The sequence below is a fragment of the Staurois parvus genome, unplaced genomic scaffold (assembly GCF_062004578.1).
Source record: "Staurois parvus isolate SC_StPar_1 unplaced genomic scaffold, SC_StPar_1.0 ptg000024l, whole genome shotgun sequence".
Classification (NCBI taxonomy): Eukaryota; Metazoa; Chordata; class Amphibia; order Anura; family Ranidae; genus Staurois; species Staurois parvus.
In genome coordinates, this window is record NW_028317820.1 from 1322951 (window position 1) to 1343214 (window position 20264).

The following is a 20264-nucleotide window of genomic DNA, read 5'->3' on the forward strand; positions in this document are numbered from 1 at the left end:
ATTTTTGGTCCCTTAACAAGTGGGAGGCACATATGCAAACTGTTGTAATTCCTACACCGTTCACCTGACTTGGATGTAAATACCTTCAAATTAAAGCTGACAGTCTGCAGTTAAAGCACATCTTGTTCGTTTCATTTCAAATCCATTGTGGTGGTGTATAGAGCCAAAAATGTTAGAATTGTGTCCTTGTCCCAATATTTATGGACCTGACTGTATATATATGTGGCGGAACCGTTCCGCCTGGGCTTCCGAGTGCGGAGAAATGCGTCTCAGCCAATGGTTCCCTTGTCCTGCAAGTCCTCCAGTGCTCTGCCAAAGCAGGTATTAGAGCTCAAAACCAATCCTTCCAATATCCCAAACCACGAGTCGGAACTTCATGTAGGGTGAAATGAATCAATCTTTATTGAACACAGTTCAGTATATACAGCTTCACCCCCACCAGACAGCCTGCACCAGGTTTTTCCCACCCACAACAAAACCCTACAACCCAACAATACAGTATGAACTCTATAGAAGTGAAAGAATACAAGGTCACGTTTCCCTAAACGAACAGTGTAGAATGTCTGTCTACATACCAGCTGCTAACATATACAGCTTTACAAAGGGGAGAAAACTGAAACAGAAAGGGCAAAATGTTATCACAAAGGGACGGTTCGTCACAATATTATTATTATTATTATACAGTATTTATATAGCGCTAAAAGGTTTGCTCAGCGCTGTACATTATAGTGGGGGACAGAATATGAGACAATACAGTAAAAAAACAAAACACAAGGGGTTCAAGGGCCCTGCTCTTTCGAGCTTACAATCTAGGAGGGAGGGGATAGTGGTACAGGAGGAAGTGGCTGTGGGGGATAGAGTGGTAGAAGTGGAGGAGATCAGCTGTTAGGTGAGGGCAGGGTAGGCTTCCCTGAAGAGATGGGTTTTCAGGGTGCGCCTAAAGGTGAGGAGGGTAGGTGACAGTCTGATGGATTGGGGTAGTGAGTTCCAGAGGATGGGGGAAGTTCTGGAGAAGTCCTGCAGTCGGGCGTGGGAGGTGGAGACCAGGGAGCTAGGAAGTAGGAGGTCTTGTGAGGAGCGAAGATTACAGGTAGGGTGGTATTTGGGTATCAGGTCGGTGAGGTAGTTTGGGGCAGCATTATGAATGGCTTTGTATGTCTGTGTTAGAAGTTTGAATTTAATGCGTTGGGCAATCGGGAGCCAGTGGAGGGAATGACAGAGGGGGGTGACAGAAGCGGAGCGGATGGTAAGGTGGATGAGTCTGGCCGCTGAGTTCAGGACAGACTGAAGCGGGGATAGTCTGCGATGAGATAGGCCGGTGAGAAGGGAGTTGCAGTAGTCCAGACGTGAGATAATAAGGGAGTGAATGAGTTGTTTAGTAGTGTCTGGGGTTAGGAACAAACGTATTTTGGAGATGTTGCGGAGGTGGAGCCTGCATGAGTTTGCCAATGATTGGACATGGGGTTGGAAGGACAGGTCTGAGTCTAGAGTGACACCTAGGACTTTGGCTTGCGGGGTGGCACTGATGGTGGCGTTGTTGGTCCTTATGGAGAGGGTGGGGGGGCACGGGCTGGGAGGAAAATCAGGAGTTCGGTTTTGGAAAGGTTCAATTTGAGGAAATGGAGCGACATCCAGTCTGATATCTCTTTCAGTAGGTGGGTGATACGAGCGGAGACTGAAGGGGTGAGGCCAGGGGTGGAGAGGTAAATTTGCGTGTCATCGGCATAGAGGTGATACTTGAAGCCGTGGGAGTGTATCAGTTTGCCGAGGGAGGAGGTGTAAATGGAGAAGAGAAGGGGCCCGAGGACAGAGCCTTGGGGGGAGAGAGGGGGAGGTGGTAGCGTTATAGGTAACGCTGAAGGAGCGTTGGGATAGATAGGAGGAGAACCAGGAGAGAGTGGAGTCTCTGATGCCGAGGGAGTGTAGTTTATTAAGGAGGAGGGGATGATCGACTGTGTCAAAGGCCGCGGAAAGATCGAGGAGTAAGAGGACTGAGTAGTGGCCATTAGCTTTGGCGGTTAGCAAGTCATTAGTGATTTTGAGTAGGGCGGTTTCGGTGGAGTGTAGGGGACGGAAACCAGACTGTAGTGGATCGAGGAGGTTGTTGTCAGTGAGGTGGGCGCTTAGGCGATTGTAGACTAAGCGCTCAAGGAGCTTGGAAGTAAATGGCAGCAGAGAGATGGGTCTAAGGTTGTTCAGGTCGGTGGGGTCCAGGGAGGGTTTTTTGAGTATGGGGGTGATGTGCGCGTGCTTTAGGGGGGAGGGGAATGCGCCAGTAGAGAGGGAGAGATTGAAGATGTGGGTGAGGGAGCAAATGATGGAGGAGGGGGGTGACCGGAGGAGTTGTGTGGGGACAGGGTCAAGGGGGCAAGTGGTGAGGCGGGCTTCTGAGAAGACCTTAGTGACCTCCTCAGTGGTAGCAAGGCTGAAGGAGCGGAGTGTTGGGGAGGTTATAGTGTGCGGGACGTTAGGTGTGGTTGGGGGTAGGGCTGTTGCGAGGTCAGAGGAGGGGAGAGTTGATGGGGTTATAGTGGGAGGGAGGCTAGGTGGGGAGGTAGGTTGAGCATTGGCGATGTCCTTACGGATTGCGTCGATCTTATTTTGGAAGTGATTGGCAATCTTGTGGGTGGTGAGTGAGGTACTGGTTGGGGGTGGGGGGGGAGAGAGTAGGGAGTTGAAAGTGGAGAAGAGCCAGTGAGGACAGGTGGAGAGGGTGTTGATGAGGGTTACGAAGTAGGCTTGTTTGGCGGCGTGGAGGGAGGAGGAGTAGGTGAGGAAGGCAGATTTGTAGAGGGAGAACGCTCGAGGGGATTTGGTTTTGCGCCATAATCGTTCCAGCACGCGACTGCATCATTTAAGATTTTTAGTTTGGTCGTTCATATACACACACTATATTGCCAAAGGTATTGTCCCCGCCCTCCAAATTATGTGATTCAGGTGTTCCAATCCCCTCCAGTCATGTGATTCAGGTGTTCCATTCCCCTCCTTCGACACAGGTGTATACAATCAAGCTCCTAGGCATGCAGATTGCTTCTACAAACGTTTGTGAAAGAATGGGTCGCTCTCAGGAGCGCAGTGACTCCAAGCGTGATCACCTGTGCAATAAGTCCATCCGTGACATTTCCTGGCTACTAAATATTTCAAGCTCAACTGTTAGTGGGATTATAACACAGTGGAAGCAACTGGGAACAACAGCAACTCAGCCACCAAGTGGTAGGCCACGTCACATGACAGAGCGGGCTGAAGCGCACAGTGCGCAGAAGTCACCAACTGTCTGCAGAGCCAATAGCTAAAGACCTCCAAACTTGGTGTGGCCTTCAGATAAGCACAACAACAGTGCGTAGAGAGCTTCATGGAATGGGTTTCCATGGCCGAGCAGCTGCATCCAAGCCTTACATCACCAAGTGCAATGCAAAGCGTCGGATGCCGTGGTGTAAAGCACACTGCCACTGAACTCTAGAGCAGTGGAGACGTGTTCTCCGGAGTGACCAATCATGTTTGGGTTTGGCAGTTGCCAGGAGAACGGTACTTGCCTGACTGCATTGTGTCAAGTGAAATGTTTGGGAGAGAAGGGATTATGGTGTGGGGTTGTTTTTCAGGGGTTGGGCTTGGCCCCCTACTTCCAGTGAAGGGAACTCTTAAGGCGACATTTTGGACAATTTCATGCTCTCAACTTTAGAAGAGTTGGGGAAGGTTTGGGGATGGCCCCTTCCTGTTCCAACATGACTGCGCACCAGTGCACAAAGCAAGGTCCATAAAGACATGGAGGAGCCAGTTTGGGGTGGAGGAACTTGACTGGCCTGCACAGAGTCCTGACCTCAACCCCATAGAACACTTTGGGATGAATTAGAGCGGAGACTGTGTGCCAGGCCTCCTCCCCCGACATCAGTGCATGAGCTGACAAATGTGCTTCTGGAAGAATGGTCCAACCTTCCCATAGACACCCTCCTAAACCTTGTGGACGGCCTTCCCAGAAGAGTTTAAGCTGATATAGCTGAAAAAGGGCGGGGCAAGCTCAATATTAAACCCTATGGACTAAGACTGGGATGTCAATAAAGTTCATGTGCGTGGAAAGGCAGGCGGCCCAATACTTTTGGCAATACAGTGTATACAGTATATATATACAAAAAATGTTTTACCTTTCATTTCTATTTTGAACTGAATGGGTTGTTTTACAAGGTGAGGGTTTACATATACTTTAATAAGTGTTCCCCCACATGCTTCCCATATCTCGAAACTCACTGCATGTATCTCCCCACAATTAGTATTTTCAAGTGCAAGAAACTACACTGTTTATAATCAGTTAATATTGCACTAAATTGCTTGTGGAAAGTGTGCACACCTCATATTAATCTGACTAAAGTCCACACTACATTGTAAAGTGTTTGCCTTTGATCCTCCTGTACATTGTAAGTACACTGGAAGTCACCCCCTCTCTGCTCTGCCCCTCCATCGGTCACTCCATGCTGAGGAGGGGGTAGGAGCAGCTGGCTCAGGGCTCTAAGCGCTGTACTGAGAGACTGAGCTAGCCGCCGGTCAGTCATTCGGTTGGATCCTGACAATAAAGTCAGGGTCCATCCACAGCCTGGACTGACTGAGTGACGTCAGGCAACAGCAGACTTTAGCCCACTGTCAGCTGAAAACGAGTCACAGGAGTGCAGAAACAAGTGCGATTTATTAAAAAAACAAAGTGCACTCACATTTAAAAGTGTGAACTCCTGAGGAAGTCACGTGATGTGATGTAAAGCGTAGCGTGGGCCAATGACGTCTACTTGCTAAACAGGAAGTTTACGAGCCACCATCTTGGAAATTCCTGAACACATTGAAGATACTTTATAACAAAGGTTTTTTTTACTGTGGTGTCCCAGCAGGACACTTTTAAATGTGAGTGCACTTTGATTTTTTAATAAATCACGCTATATTTATATACTACACTATGGCACTTTGTTTTTTTTTTATAAATCACGCTATATTTATATACTACACTATGGCAAGCGTTTGTGTTTACATATGTGGAGGATATGTGGGATAAAGAGGAGACAGGTCCGATTGCAGCAGAGTAAGAAGGAAAGTGGAGTTATCTATGCAGTATACCTACCCGGGTTAAAAGGGAAAGGCGGTATTTGACCTATGCAATTTGGGTCATAAAAGGAGGTGAGATTATATATGTATGTCTCTGGTGGAGGAGCACTTATAGGAATATATGTGGATATAAGAAATAAAGAGCACATGTTGTGTAAACAAATTATAAAGGCAAGGATCAAGCACACATTATAGACTTTTAAGTTGTATTCAATGTATTCACCGTTGTTGCATAATCACATGGTTTGGATGCTTTAATTCATATATGAGATTATAGAGATATATACGCGGCACTATTTTATGACATATTTGCACATGCTCTAGGATATCGTACTAGGTAAATGAACACTAACTTATAAGCTGGACGTAAATGTAATTATAGCAAGGTTCAACTAAGTTGTAATCAGTGCAACAAGTTTAAAGGATTAGTCAACGAATTTAAAAAATGAAAGGTCCTCATGTGCATACTATGCATACCGCGCCATTAAGAGGTGGGTGTATTTGTTACTGCTAAAGTGGTAGTAGGTCAATTAACAACATGCGGTGGAGACTTACTATGCAACTACTTGGATTTGTGGGGAATGTAGTCTTCAAGGGATGCTGTACAATACAATTGGATGGCTGCAGAACTATAACACCCACAATCCCTGCACACAGAGGAGTAGAGAGCAGGGTGTTTATCATGGGCATTCAGAGAGAGTGAGGGGTCAATTTGCAGTTGGGATCTTGGTCAATCAGGCCTGGTTCATTGTTTGTCAGAGCCTTTGAAAAATGAGCCCTTGAGTGCACTCACAGAGCCTGAGAACTGAGCCACAAAAGGATTGCTTGCTGTGCCTGAGGACCGGAGCTGTAAGACCCGCTGCTGTGAATGCCTTGCGTGACCTGACAAAATCACATAGTAAAAAAATATTAGTAATAATTTCCTTGCAGTAATTACTTCTATTGTATATATGATTTACAGGTTCTGCTCTGGAGTACATACTTTTCACACATTCAGCTACAATGGGATCAAATACAACTATTCCCTGCAAGTTTAATGTCCATGCTGTCCCACCAGCACAAAGAACTTTCTCGGTAATATGGCAATTTCAAGAAGAGGAAATTTTCAGGTATCCAGATAACCAAAGGGTGCGTGATTCCAGGCTATCGATAGATCAAGATAACATAAAAGATGGAATTGCCGATTTGTACATGTCTGGTGTATCTATATCAGATGGTGGACTTTATAGGTGTTCTATGGTTCAAGTCCCAGGGGAGAAGGAGAAGGAGATCAAACTTGATGTCTATGGTAAGTCTCCCCATCACATCAGAGTTTCCCTTTCACATCAAAAGTTCCCCTTTCCATCAGAGTCCCCCTTTCACGAGATGTCCTTTTCACATCAGAAATCCCCCCCTCAATTTAGACATCAGAAACCCTCCCATCACATCAGAGTAGCTGTGGGCCGAGTAAAATCCTGTAGCAGGCCAGATGTGGCCCTCAGGCCCTAGTTTGGAAACCCCTGGCCTAGAGCACACCATTAACCTACAGCTTTGTTTTCTAAAGTGCAGCGTTATGAATTTCTGAATTTTTGGATATGACATTCCAAACCAAGTGCATTGTAAAGAAGCTGGTCTTCCCGTTGTTGCTTTTCAAAGAACCCCAGTCTGTTGAATGAACATTTAAGGAACAGCAGCAAACTATTAAGGTTATCCCTTCAATGTGTTAAGAGCATTGCTTTAAGGCAGAATTTCTCAACCGCTCTGCAACCATAGCTAGCCCATGGGTATAAGCCAGTGTTTTTCAACCTTTTTTGTGCAAAGGCACACTTTTTTCATGAAAAAAATCACGAGGCACACCACCATTAGAAAATGTTAAAAAAATTTACCTCTGTGCCTATATTGACTATATATAAAGTAATTCTCTTGAATAGGAATCAAACACAAAGAAATTATTTTATAATTACTTTATTATGAAATAATAAAGTATTTTATAATTGGACCCGGGGGCCGGACCAAGAGTAGATGAATGATGTGTATGTGTCATCCATAGTAAGTATAGTAATATTCCCCCATAGTAAGCATAGTAATTAATCCCCCATATAGTAATTCATCCTCCATATAGTAATTCATCCCCCATAGTAATTCATCCCTCATATAGTATTTCATCCCCCCATATAGTATTTCATCCCCCCATATAGTATTTCATCCCCCCATATAGTATTTCATCCCTCATATAGTAATTCATCCCTCATATAGTATTTCATCCCTCATATAGTATTTCATCCCTCATATAGTATTTCATCCCCCATATAGTATTTCATCCCCCCATATAGTATTTCATCCCCTCATATAGTATTTCATCCCTCATATAGTATTTCATCCCCCCATATAGTATTTCATCCCTCATACAGTAATTCATCCCTCATATAGTAATTCATCCCCCATATAGTATTTCATCCCTCATATAGTATTTCATCCCCCCATATAGTATTTCATCCCTCATATAGTAATTCATCCCCCCATATAGTATTTCATCCCCCCATATAGTATTTCATCCCCCCATATAGTATTTCATCCCTCATATAGTAATTCATCCCTGATATAGTAATTCATCCCCCATATAGTATTTCATCCCCCCATATAGTATTTCATCCCTCATAAAGTAATTCATCCCTCATATAGTATTTCATCCCCCACAGTACTATTCCCCCCCCCCCCTTCTAGTAAGCCAAGTCCCCCGTGTCAATTCACTTACCTTTTGCGTTCCTCTCGCTGTCTTCCCGCGCCGTTCGGGTCTTCAGGGCGGACTGTGAGAGGAGCCTAGCTCCCCTCCCCTCACGTTCGGCACGCTGCCCCGCCTACACACATCCTGACAGCCACATCCGCAAGCCGGATTAAAAGGTCCGCGCGGACTTTTGGGGCTGCCAACCGAGAGGAGGCAGGGGAGCGGCCGACCGAGAGGAGGGAGGGGAGCAGGCGCCCGGCACACAGAAGAGCCGCATTAGACTGGGTAAAGAGCCGCATGTGGCTCGCGAGCCGCGGCTTGCCGACCACTGAATCATTAGATTCTAATGATTGGTCTATTTGTGAGCCGAAGCCACATGTTACAGATGAAATTGGAATTTTTCCCACGGCACACCAGACAATATCTCACGGCACACTAGTGTGCCGCGGCACAGTGGTTGAAAAACGCTGGTATAAGCTACCTGACCCTAGCCATCTTTCTGCAGGATATGTTGTTATTTTTGGCAAAATCCACTAAAAAAAAAAAATTCTAGATGGTAATTGACTTTACATTCATAAATTAGAGTTTTCTATTCACCGCAAAATCCTTTTCTTGCAGTTCATTTAGAGACACAGGATTCAGAGACAATTTAGTTATGCTGACACCTACAGAAATATTTGGACACTGGCAAACAAAAATATAGTAACCAGCCGGATGTACCCCACCAACTCCCAGCATGTCTCAGTTTTGTAAAAAAAAAAGGTTTTGAGAGCAAGACTATAAACACGGGGAGGTAGGATCTGTGTTCTTCAATAAACTCTGAAAAAATAATTTTACAGCGAATACAAAAATCCAATTATCTGTCTCAAACATTGAGGGACACAATATTCAGAGACTATTGGGACATCTAAATGCATTCCAATTGAGGGGTTGCACACCAAACAAAGCTCTAATTTAGAGACTGCAGGAACAGAAGACTAGTTGGCAGTTGCCTAATGCCAAAAAGCCAAAGAAGCCCTCACAGAACTAGTAGAGTATTCCTCATCAGGAAAGGGTGGCACCCAATCCTTATGACCAGAGCAGATTAAAAATAAGTAATTATATAGACATTTTTTTTACAGGCTGAATAGGTAGCAGGAGGGGAGGGAACATTTTTAAGAAGAGATAGTTAGGCTTTTCTTCCACTTTAAGACAGTCCATGAACACAAGAAATCAGAAAGTCTCAACTTTCGAAACAATTCTATAAAACTTGACTTTGTAGCAAATTCTTACAATCTACGCTTGCTTTGATCTAACATGGTTATTGTTACAGCCCCTCCAAGGATCAACATCACAGATAAAAACGTTATTATACCTAAAGAGAGCGTCCTGCGTTGTGCCATTTCTGGATTCTACCCAGTGGACATCGACATTAAATGGCTTCGGAATGGAATAATACTGAACAATTTTACAGTGGAGAAACCTCAAAGAGGCCCAGATGGAATGTATAGTGTGAGGAGCTCAGTAACAATAACTCCCACTGTGGAGGATAGGGAACAGATCTTCTCCTGTAGAATCCAACACGAGTCTCTTGATGCACCTTTCCAGGAGGACTTCAAGCTGGTGTTTGAAGGTAATATTATTATTACTCAAATTTGACATTTTTGTCCCCATAAACGTCAAAATAAATGCCCTGAAAGAGTGACATGACTTTTTTTTGAGCATTGTTTCAAGCTTTTTCTGCTCAAACAGCAGCTCTCTGCTCCCTTTTCAGCAGCAATCTGCACTTTTTAGTTAAAAAATGCCTGACAAAAAGCTGCAAAAACATGCAATTCTGCTCCAACAAATGCTCAAAAACTGTTGAAAAAAAAATGCTTCAAAACGTTACATGAATATAGCCTTATCTAATTAAATGTTTCATAAAAAGTTTAATTTTCATACTAGCAAGGCAAGTATATAAATCAAATTAGAGCTTATACAGCTGAGTTGTCACTGAAGTTAAAATTCGAAGAGTATGACAATCTCAGTTCCTAACAAATGCTGTTTGAAGGCAATCGTTTAACACATGACTTGTGTTCTGGTATATTGATATTTGTACTTTATCTTTTTCTCCTACAGATACAAAGAGCTCTACACTCTATATCATTTTAATTGTGACTGTATGTGTTGTGATATTTATAGGAATAGCCGTTGCAATATTTTGCTTCAAGAGAAAAGGTAGGAAAGTGATTATTTCTCACAAAAGCAAAATCACAATTCATTTTACTTAAAGGGTTGGTTCACCTTTTTAGAAAAAAAAATGAAACTTACCTCTTACACCCTCCCTCACTACTTACCTCTGTGGGTGATGAGCTATCAGTGTCCATTTTATTTATTATGACAGGCAATTTAATTTTTAGCTGATGATTGATATAATATTGTATTAAGTATGTTATCATTTATAAATATAGATAGTAACCTAAACATTCATGATGGATGTATAGCCAGCATCACCTGTTCTGCTTGTTTGAATCACTTCCAGCTAGATTCCAGTGTGGTGGGGTTAGGTGTCTGTGTGAGTGCTACCTGGAGCCACTTTCCCATTAACATTTTGCATATAAGTTCCAAAGTAAATGATTGAGGCAGACTTGACAAAGAGGCATTCCCTCAAAATGCGTTGCTACCACCACATTTGACACACAATCCTGTCAGCAGTTCACACAGCAGTGAGGAACTCTTCATTGGTCTTCAGGTGCATACTGAGTTCCAGCCAGCATTGACAAGTCCTATGAAACTACATTTTCTGCTTCACTTATTCCTGGCTAAATAGTGCTGCCCGTTATGTATTGATCTTTGCTGAAGGTTTTGTACCTTTATGTTGTGCTAGCTGCTTTTCCTATTTTACATATTTCTTGATATATTACTAATCTAAGCGTGTAATTGCTCACATATATATCATTCTTTCCTTATAACACAGAGCACAGATACAAATGATCCCTGCATTGTAGTGCACTTGGTTTAAAAAAACAAATAAGGGCTCTGCTTAATGTTGTTTTACGTCGGCTGTCAGTGATCTGTCTTTGATTAATAAATATCCTGCTAATGGATTTAATTACCTCCAATAAGCCAAATATGACACGCTCATTATGTGGCTGTGAAGACCTTGCCAACAACCTTACATTACTTTGTCTATAGCTGGCCTGTTGTTATGGAGCTCTGCTTTGTCTTTTGAAAAATGGGAGCAACACTATGCTCAGTCAGTGCAAATCCCCATTCTCAGTTGGGAGTTCATTAGATATTATATTATTACAGAATTACCTACAGCCAACCTGCACTGCAGGACTCAGTTTAATGGTCAGTGGTGATGGTGGTATAGCCTCTCATTATCTCTCTGAGCACCCCCAAAAAAATCAGTACAGTTGTATTGCTCCTAGTTTTCCCCCCAGCTCCTAGTTTTTCCCCCCAGCCCGCGCCCCCCCCCCGACCTCTCCATCACGACCAACAACGCCTCCATCAGCCCCACCCCGCAAGCCAAAGTAGTAAGTGTCATTCTAGACTCCAATCTGTCTTTCCAGCCCCAGATCCAATTGTTGACAAATTCATGCAGACTCCACCTCCGCAACATCTCCAAAATATGCACGTCCCTAACTCCTGAAACCACAAAGCAACTCATTCACTCCCTTATCATATCACGACTTGACTACTGCAACTCCCTCCTCGCCGGCCTACCCCAACACAGGCTATCCCCGCTTCAGTCTATCCTGAATTCTGCGGCCAGACTCATCCACCTCACCAACCGCTCCGTATCCGCCTCCCCCCTCTGCCAATCCCTCCACTGGCTTCCGATTGCCCAACGCATAAAGTTCAAAATATTGACATTGACGTACAAAGCTATCCATAACACTGCCCCAAACTACCTCACTGACCTGATATCAATCTACCACCCAAAACGCACTCTCCGCTCCTCACAAGACCTCCTACTTTCCAGTTCCCTGGCCTCCTCCTCCCATGCCCGTCTCCAGGACTTCTCCAGGGCTTCCCCCATCCTCTGGAACTCACTACCCCAATCCGTCAGACTGTCACCTTCCCTCCTCACCTTTAGGCGCACCCTGAAAACCCATCTCTTCAGAGAAGCCTACCCCACCCTCACCTAATTGCTGATCTCTTCCGCTCTTCCCACCACTCCATCCCCCACAGCTATTTCCTCATGTACCACTATCCCCTCCCTCCTAGATTGTAAGCTCCAAGGAACAGGGCCCTCAAACCCCTCGTGTATTGTGTTGCTATTGTACTGTCGCATGTACTGTCTCCCATTATAATGTACAGCGCTGAGCAAGATTTTGGCGCTTTATAAATACTGTATTATAATAATAATAATAGCTTAGATCCTGCATTGGCTCATACATTCCAAAAATTGGTAGACACTCCTGAAACTTAATATAACAATATGCTGAGTGGTCAGCTAAGCAGCATCTGCTAATGTTGCTTCTCTGTAGATAAATTTAACTGTTAACTTGAATTTTGTTTCTAGTTGTAGTGTGTACCAGAGGCATAGCTTTGGCAGGGCCAAACAATTATATGCCCATGGTAGGGGACATAATACCTGCCTTGCCCTGTGGTGCTGGCAATCTACAGTACACCACTGTAGGGCACCAGGAAGCTGTCAAAGCTGACAGCCAATAATTGAATATGGGCAACTGCAGGGCGGGGAATGCCTCCACTGCCTGATTGGTTGTTAGCTTTGACAGATTTCAGGGGGTGATAACTTGGCCTTGTGTTCGAACACACCTGAGCTCATCCCTACCCAGAAAGGCGTCCTGAGTGTTGGCCACCCATGCTACGTCACTGGTGTGGTCTAAACTTGTGATTTGATATGAATTTTTTTAAACACTAAAACACATAAAAATGGGCACCCAGAATTGCATTCTGGAATTTGGACACCTAAGTAACCACCACCAGAATGCCAATATTTACCTAACAATGTTCTCCAGAGACATTTATAGACAAGAGCAGGATATCCTGACACCTGAAAGTACAGTCTCCCTACTAAATGTATTAGTTTACAGCTTTTTTACTGTAAGTAGATTTTAGCCAGTCTGCAGTGTATACATATCTATTATTACACAGAAACCTAATTTGCTTTTAGTCTGGATTGTTTATAATTAAAAGCAAAAAGAAAGTTAATTTGTGCAGTTAACCTGTTTTCCTCTTTTTAATACAAAAGGTAAAAATAATTGCAATAAAGATAAAAATCTGGAAAATCAAGAGGAAAAATTCAAGCCCACCAACCAACAAGGTAATGTGATGCACATTTGCATTTTCTTTACTTTATACCTTTTGCTATATACCCATACACAGTGAATGTTTTTGTACACCCAAAGCATACTGGGCATTTGGGCCCGCTGTAAGTGATGGTGTTTAGCTGCATCAGAGGGCACAGGTATTTTTGGGTGCATGCTGCCCTAAATGCTAGTATTGCTAGGTGCACCATCAACCCCGTCCAGCCACAGAAGCTTTCAGCATCCCATAGAGTTTGACAGGCTGCTGGTGGTGGGACTGGATGGGGCTGGACAGTGCACCTATTGGTACAAATATCTTTATTCACTGCCCCATCTAGTTGATCCACAGCCATGGAACTGGAACCCCCCCCCAATAGTCCAAAAAAAGTTTTTACTCTATTTAATTTTACACAGGCTATGCACATTTCTCCCACTCCCATGCGGCAGAGCTCAGGCCTAGCAAGTAATCCACTATTAAAGCAGAACTGTAGCATGGCCTAGGGTAGGCATCCCAAGAGTTATGAACAATATGGCATACTCATCTCTGTATTTTCCAGTGCTGGTCAGATCCATCTCTGTCCATCACTGCTCTGTCTGCTGTGGCCATTGTCTCAGCACCTTCTTCCGGATTAGATATCTGGATGACCACTGATGAAGTACTTACTGGGTGTCTACTGGGCTCTGTTGGAACTTCCCTATAGGAACACTCACAAATTGGGCTTCATGTAGGGGAGGAGCTCACAGCTAAAACTACAAGACATAAAAAGTGTTTTTCTGCCATATGGTTCTGCATATTGTTTCTAGGTTTTTTACTTGAATCACTGCAGCAACAGGTAAGCTTTTATCATTGTATACATAAATATTATTACACAGAGACTGAATTTGCATTTGGTCTGGATTGTTTATTAATAAAAGCCAAAAAACTGTTAATTTGTTCTGTTTAATAACCTATTTTTTTCCTTTTTTAATACAAAAGGTCAAAGTAATCACCATGAAGAGGACAATCTGAAATATAAAAATGAAAATGTAATGGCAAATAACCGACCAGGTAACGTAACACCATAATACCCAGTTGTATTCTCACTTTTTCATATTACACATTTGCCATTTAAGATTTCACTGTGATTTTTATCATTTAAATTAAGAGAAAATGTTCACTTAGGTTAGTGAATATGTTGTGGTCACTCTGAATATCCAATCATGCACAAGAGAATTAAAAAAAAAAACCTGGATTTTGCCTTGCACGCTATTTGATGATTTAACACAGATTTATTTAAATTTTACCATGTAAAAATTATTAAAACAAAGAACAACAACTATTATTTAGTCAATGAACACCAATATCTGTGTTATTTAATAAAGAGTTGGTCCAGTCAAAGCTGATATTTGGTTATTTGGAATTACTGGAGGAGTAAGCTACTTGTGTTTTCTATCTCTCGGGGACTCTTCTGGTGAACGTTCTGAAATCCTGGGTCTGAACACTTGCTGGGGTCATCATGAGGGGCTCCCGTTGTCTATCTTGTAATCCCAGGTGGATGGGAAAAAGTTGTGAATTGTTACAAGGAGATTTCATTTTACACAGAACTGCAGTGTGGTCTAGGGTAGACATCTCTTGCAATAATGTGCTCAACATACTTGCACATTACAGCAGATTCACCTTGTATTTGTTCTCTGCAGTGCTGATAGATCACAGATTTCCACCACTGCTCTCACCACTGCTCTGTCCACTGACACCATCCTCTCAGCCCCTTTGTTCAGGTTTGGCAGCTCTTCTCTTTGGCCATTGAGTGATTACTGGTGATGTAATTCCCGTTCATGCCCACTGAAGTTACACCATCTCAGCACCTGGCTTCATTGTTGGCATTTTACATATGCCAGGTATGAGGCAGAGTACACAAGAAATACTGTGTCTCTTCTGCAGTATAACAACCTTACCTTTCTGTTTGCAGTCTTCTTTCAAATGTACATTGAGTTGCAAATGTGTGTCCTAGTGTACATTCTCAGCACACCTCAGTGCCAAAATAAATGAACTCCCGTCCGCTTTTGCTTTTGAGTCATGTCAATCCCCTGCCCGGCTGGAGACCCTGCACCTGAAAGAAACCAAAGAGAAGATGTCAGCACTGGGAACAAGGGGAGGTGGGTATGTTGGGGCTTGTGAGTGGCTCTGTATTGGTACCAAGAGCACAAATCCCTGGCGCCCTTCTCTCTCTCCCTCCTAGGCTCCTGCTTCCAGCCTACTGCTTCATCCTCTTCCACCCGAACTCTCCCTCCTTCTGCTAAGCAGGCTCAGTCACTCTTAAAGGCTGTCCCAACCCCTTTCCAAACCTCCTGTTAGGGATTAGCCAGGATCTTTTAAGAGTACAGAACAGCCACTTCTCAGATCCGCCTGGCAGTACTAGGGTCATTGGTTCAAATCCCAGCCACCGCACCACCCATTTGGAAGTTTGCATGTTCTGCCTCTGTGGGTTTCTTCCAGGTACTCCAGTTTCCTCCCACACTCCAAAGACATGCAAAATTGTCCCTAGTATGTGTATGTGAGTTAGGGACCTTAGATTGTACACCCCTTGAGGGTTAGGGACCTTAGATTGTACACCCCTTGAGGGTTAGGGACTGATGTGAATGTACAATATATACAGTTGTGACCAAAATTATTCAACCCCCAATGCTGTAAAGGGGTTTAGGGACTATAGTGTACATTTGGAATTGTATTCAGAATCAAATCCTACAAGGACGTTGTAACTACCCAAATGCAACTAAAATGACATCAATTGTTTATGTAATACAGTAGTAAATGGTTCTTATGTGGTTTCTTCATTGCCACAATTATTCAACCCCTTAAAGACTACCACTCTGAAGAACAGAGGTTCATACAGGTGCTTTCCATCAGGTATTGAAAACACCTGTGGATGTCACCGAGCAGCAATCAAGCATAATAAGCACCAATTAGGCAGCTTTAAAATGACTGTGATACTCAGCTCCTTCTAGACATTTACTGGTGTGGTTACAAACATGGTGAAGGCAAGAGAATGGTCCAGGAAGACAAGAGAAGAGGTGATTTCTCTTCACAGGAAGGGCAATGGCTATAAGAAGATTGCAAAGATGTTAAACATACCAAGAGACACCTTAGGAAGCATCATTCGCAAATTCAAGGCAAAGGGCACTGTTGAAACGCTACCTGGTCGTGGCAGAAAGAAGATGCTGACTTCGACTGCTGTGCGCTACCTGAAGCGTAGAGTGGAGAGAAGTCCCCGTGTGACTGCTGAGGAACTGAGAAAAGATTTGTCAGATGTGGGTACAGAAGTTTCAGCCCAGACAATAAGACGCACACTGCGTAATGAAGGCCTCCGTGCCAGAACTCCCAGGCGTACCCCCTTGCTGTCTCCAAAGAATAAGAAGAGTCGACTGCAGTATGCCAAAAGCCATGTGGACAAACCACAAAAGTTGTGGGATAGTGTTCTGTGGACTGATGAAACAAAATTAGAACTGTTTGGGCCCATGGATCAACGCTATGTTTGGAGGAGGAAGAACAAGGCCTATGATGAAAAGAACACCTTGCCTACTGTGAAGCATGGTGGAGGGTCAATCATGCTTTGGGGCTGTTTTGCTTCTGCAGGTACAGGGAAGCTTCAGCGTGTGCAAGGTACCATGAATTCTCTTCAGTACCAGGAGATATTGGATGGAAACGTGATGCAGTCCGTCACACACCTGAGGCTTGGGAGACGTTGGACCTTTCAACAGGACAATGATCCCAAGCATACCTCCAAGTCCACTAGAGCATGGTTGCAGAGGAAAGGCTGGAACATTTTGGAGTGGCCATCGCAGTCACCAGACTTAAATCCGATTGAGAACCTCTGGTGGGACTTAAAGAAAGCAGTTGCAGTGCGCAAGCCTAAGAATGTGACTGAACTGGAGGCCTTTGCCCATGAAGAATGGGCGAAGATACCCGTAGATCGCTGCAAGACACTTGTGTCAAGCTATGCTTCACGTTTAAAAGCTGTTATAACTGTAAAAGGATGCTGTACTAAGTACTAAGATTGAATGTCACTTGGGGGTTGAATAAAACTGATAATGCTGTGAGCACAGAAAAGACATTTGTGGTTATTTCATTATAACTGTTATGTTATATTTGTCTGACCTACAAGTGCCTCTTTAATGTAAATGTAAGCAAGATGACTGAATGATCAAAAGCAATGTCAAACTGGCCAAAACACTCAATTTCAGTGGGGGTACTGATGTGAATGTACAATATATATGTAAAGTGCTGCATACATGGATGGTGCTATATAACTACCTGAAATAAATAAATATTTCAGAGAATCTCCAAACGTAATGTACTTTGTGTTGTATTTTCTTGTCTGCTCTCAGAAGACATCCATCTGCTCAAAGCAGCTCAAGACTGCAATAAAAATATTATGAGTGAAACAGAAAGATGTGACAGCCAAGATAAACCTCTAAAAGATGGATCTTTAGAAAGAGCAGTACCCGCACTTTTGCAGCCCCATTATAAGTCGCTGATCACCGCCATTGGTAGTAAAAATAAATAAATAGAAATTCTAGTTTATATCCCATTATTTATTACAGGTACTTATACAGCACTGTCAATTTATACAGCACTTTACATATATATCATACATTTACCCCTAACCCTCAAGGGGTGTACAATCTAAGGTCCCTAACTCACATTCATATGCTTGGGGCAATTTAGACAGAAGCCAATTAACCTACCAGCATGTCTTTGGAGTGGAGGAGGAAACCCACACAGATACAGGGAGAACATGCAAACCCTAGGCTGGTAGTGCTGTGGTTGGGATTCAAACCAATGATTCTAATGCTACCAGGCAGAAGAGTTAACCATTTAGCCACTGTGCTGTCTTTAGTTTGCAGATGCTATAACATTCACACAAACCAATCAACATACACTTGTTGGTATTTTTTTTGTTAATCAAAGACGTAACAGAATAGATTTTGGCCTAAATTTTATTTGCTCAATTTTTCTATTGGATATGTTTTATAGCAGAAAGTAAAAATTATTGGGTTTTTTTCTTCACATTTTTTAGTCTTTTGTTTATATCACAAAAAAAATATAAAATGCAGTGGTGATTGAATACCACCAAAATAAATCTTTATTTGTGTGAAAAAATTGATATAAATTTCATTTGCATACAGTGTTACCAGTTAAAGTAGAGCAGTGCGGTATAGCAAAAAATGGCCTGACCATGAAGAGGGTAAAATCCGAGTTCAAGTAGTTAATACATGTCAATGTGTACTTGAAACATTCTTTGTGGAGAAGGATCAGAGTAACCGATCAGAAATGCGTTGCATAAAGTGTTTACAGAAAACCTTACAGCATTCATATTGAATGTACATATGCATCGCAATTCTGCTCTCTTTCAGCTTACAGAAAGACTAGGAGTGGCAATTGCTTCTCAGAAAGGCAGGAAAGCCGCTCAGAGGGATCTGCAAATCAGCAGACTCCTGTGCACAACGCAGTTCTTACAGCGCCAGTCTGCCAGAGGTCAGCTACTGGTTGGGAGCCAGTGATAGCAGCCACCCATAGCGATATATTTATATAATCCTCCCGCGCTCAGAATGTCAACCTCTAAATATAGCCGCTAACACCCTACCACATACCACAATGGACAATATTGAAATATAGTAACTTGGTGCTGCGCTAATAATTTGGAATAAAATAAGCAGAAAAATATCTCAACAATAAATATAGAATGGAATACACATGAACATAATATATAACCGTGGAACCCTCAAAGTACTAGATCTAGGGTGTTACCTACATACACCTTAAACCGGTGACTAATGGATATCAAATTATATATAAAAAGATATATAGAATAGAATACACATGAATGTGCAAAATCATATATGATTGTGAAACCCCCAAAATATATCTAAGGTGTAACCTAGGTACACCCTAAATCAGTGATTTATAAGTGACAATCCTTAATAAGTGCCAAATGAGTGATAAAATAAAATCCCACCACTACTGTGCTAAATTGCACAAATGACTAGTGATGTAGAAAATATACCTACAGGTATATTCCATGCCAAACTGGTAATTGCCAAGAAAACTACCCAAAAAAACACTTATAGTGCTCATAAGTGAAGAAAAAAATTGAAAAAAAGTGGTTAATCGTGAAAAACCACAAAGCTAGTATAACACAACATAATCGAAAATGCAACATCCAAATTCTGCAGATAAATGACTAATAAAAGAAAAAATGTGAACCATATAGCAGTGACCCCTAATTGGGGATAAAGTGAAAATTAGTGGCTAAGTGACACTAATAGAATCTCTGTATGTAGCGAAGCGTTTATAAGCCACACAGCCCATAAACATAAAAAACAGGAAAGACGAATAAACTGCTTAACGTGACACCAAATGCAGGGATAAAAATTGGAAATAAATTATATATACGTGATTCCGTGACACAAAAAAACAAAAATCATATAAAATTATATCCAATTTGTAGAGTGAATCTCATCCAAAATAAACTTAAAGTCCAAAACCACCTAAATGGTGGAGGTGTTTTGTAGTCCTTAGTGGATATACGTATATGAACTGTTAGACATAGGGAATCCCGCACTGAGTGAAATGCCCCCTCACCTCCTCGAAGCGACCCCACAGGGTCAAAGCGCTTTTTCAAATAGTACCGCACCGTTCTGGAACCTGGACCCTTTCCTACAGGCACAAGGTCCAACGCAGAGTCAATCTCCCTCACTGGTGGAAAAAGGCACCACAAGCAGCCTCCGCAGAGATATCCGGGAAATAGCCAATCCTCGTACAGCCAGAGAAAGGAAGGAAGATGCTCCCATAGTGTAATAACGTTTTATTATTAAATACTAAGGTAATACAAGTCCCGCTCACATGTAACTGGCTTTACATAGGATCTGAGTGTAATCACATGCTATGGGTATACTTTACATAGATGTCTATTGGAGTCCCAAGATGGCGTCCACGCCGGAAATTACGCCAGCACAACCGGAAATTACGTCACCACGGCGCACACATTTCATCACACTAACACGTGACTTCATCAGGAAGTCACCTATTTAAGGTGTATGTAGGTAACACCGTAGATCTAGTACTTTGGGGGTTCCACGGTTATATATTATTTTCATGTGTATTCTATTCTATATTTATTCTTGAGATTTATATGCTCTCTTTGTGATGTTTTTCTGCTTATTTTATTCCAAATTATTAGCGCAGCACCAAGTTACTATAT

At 42.7% G+C, this 20264-nt stretch overlaps 1 protein-coding gene across 1 annotated transcript in view; it reads left to right on the plus strand.

The window, feature by feature from the left end:
- Nucleotides 1-20264, plus strand: part of LOC149472061 (uncharacterized) — an 86681-nt gene that overhangs the window by 3995 nt on the left and 62422 nt on the right. The window contains exons 2-3 of the mRNA XM_089693199.1: nucleotides 6044-6370; nucleotides 9099-9398. Coding sequence (XP_089549325.1) covers nucleotides 6044-6370; nucleotides 9099-9398 — 627 coding nt within the window. The remainder of the gene's footprint in view (nucleotides 1-6043; nucleotides 6371-9098; nucleotides 9399-20264) is intronic.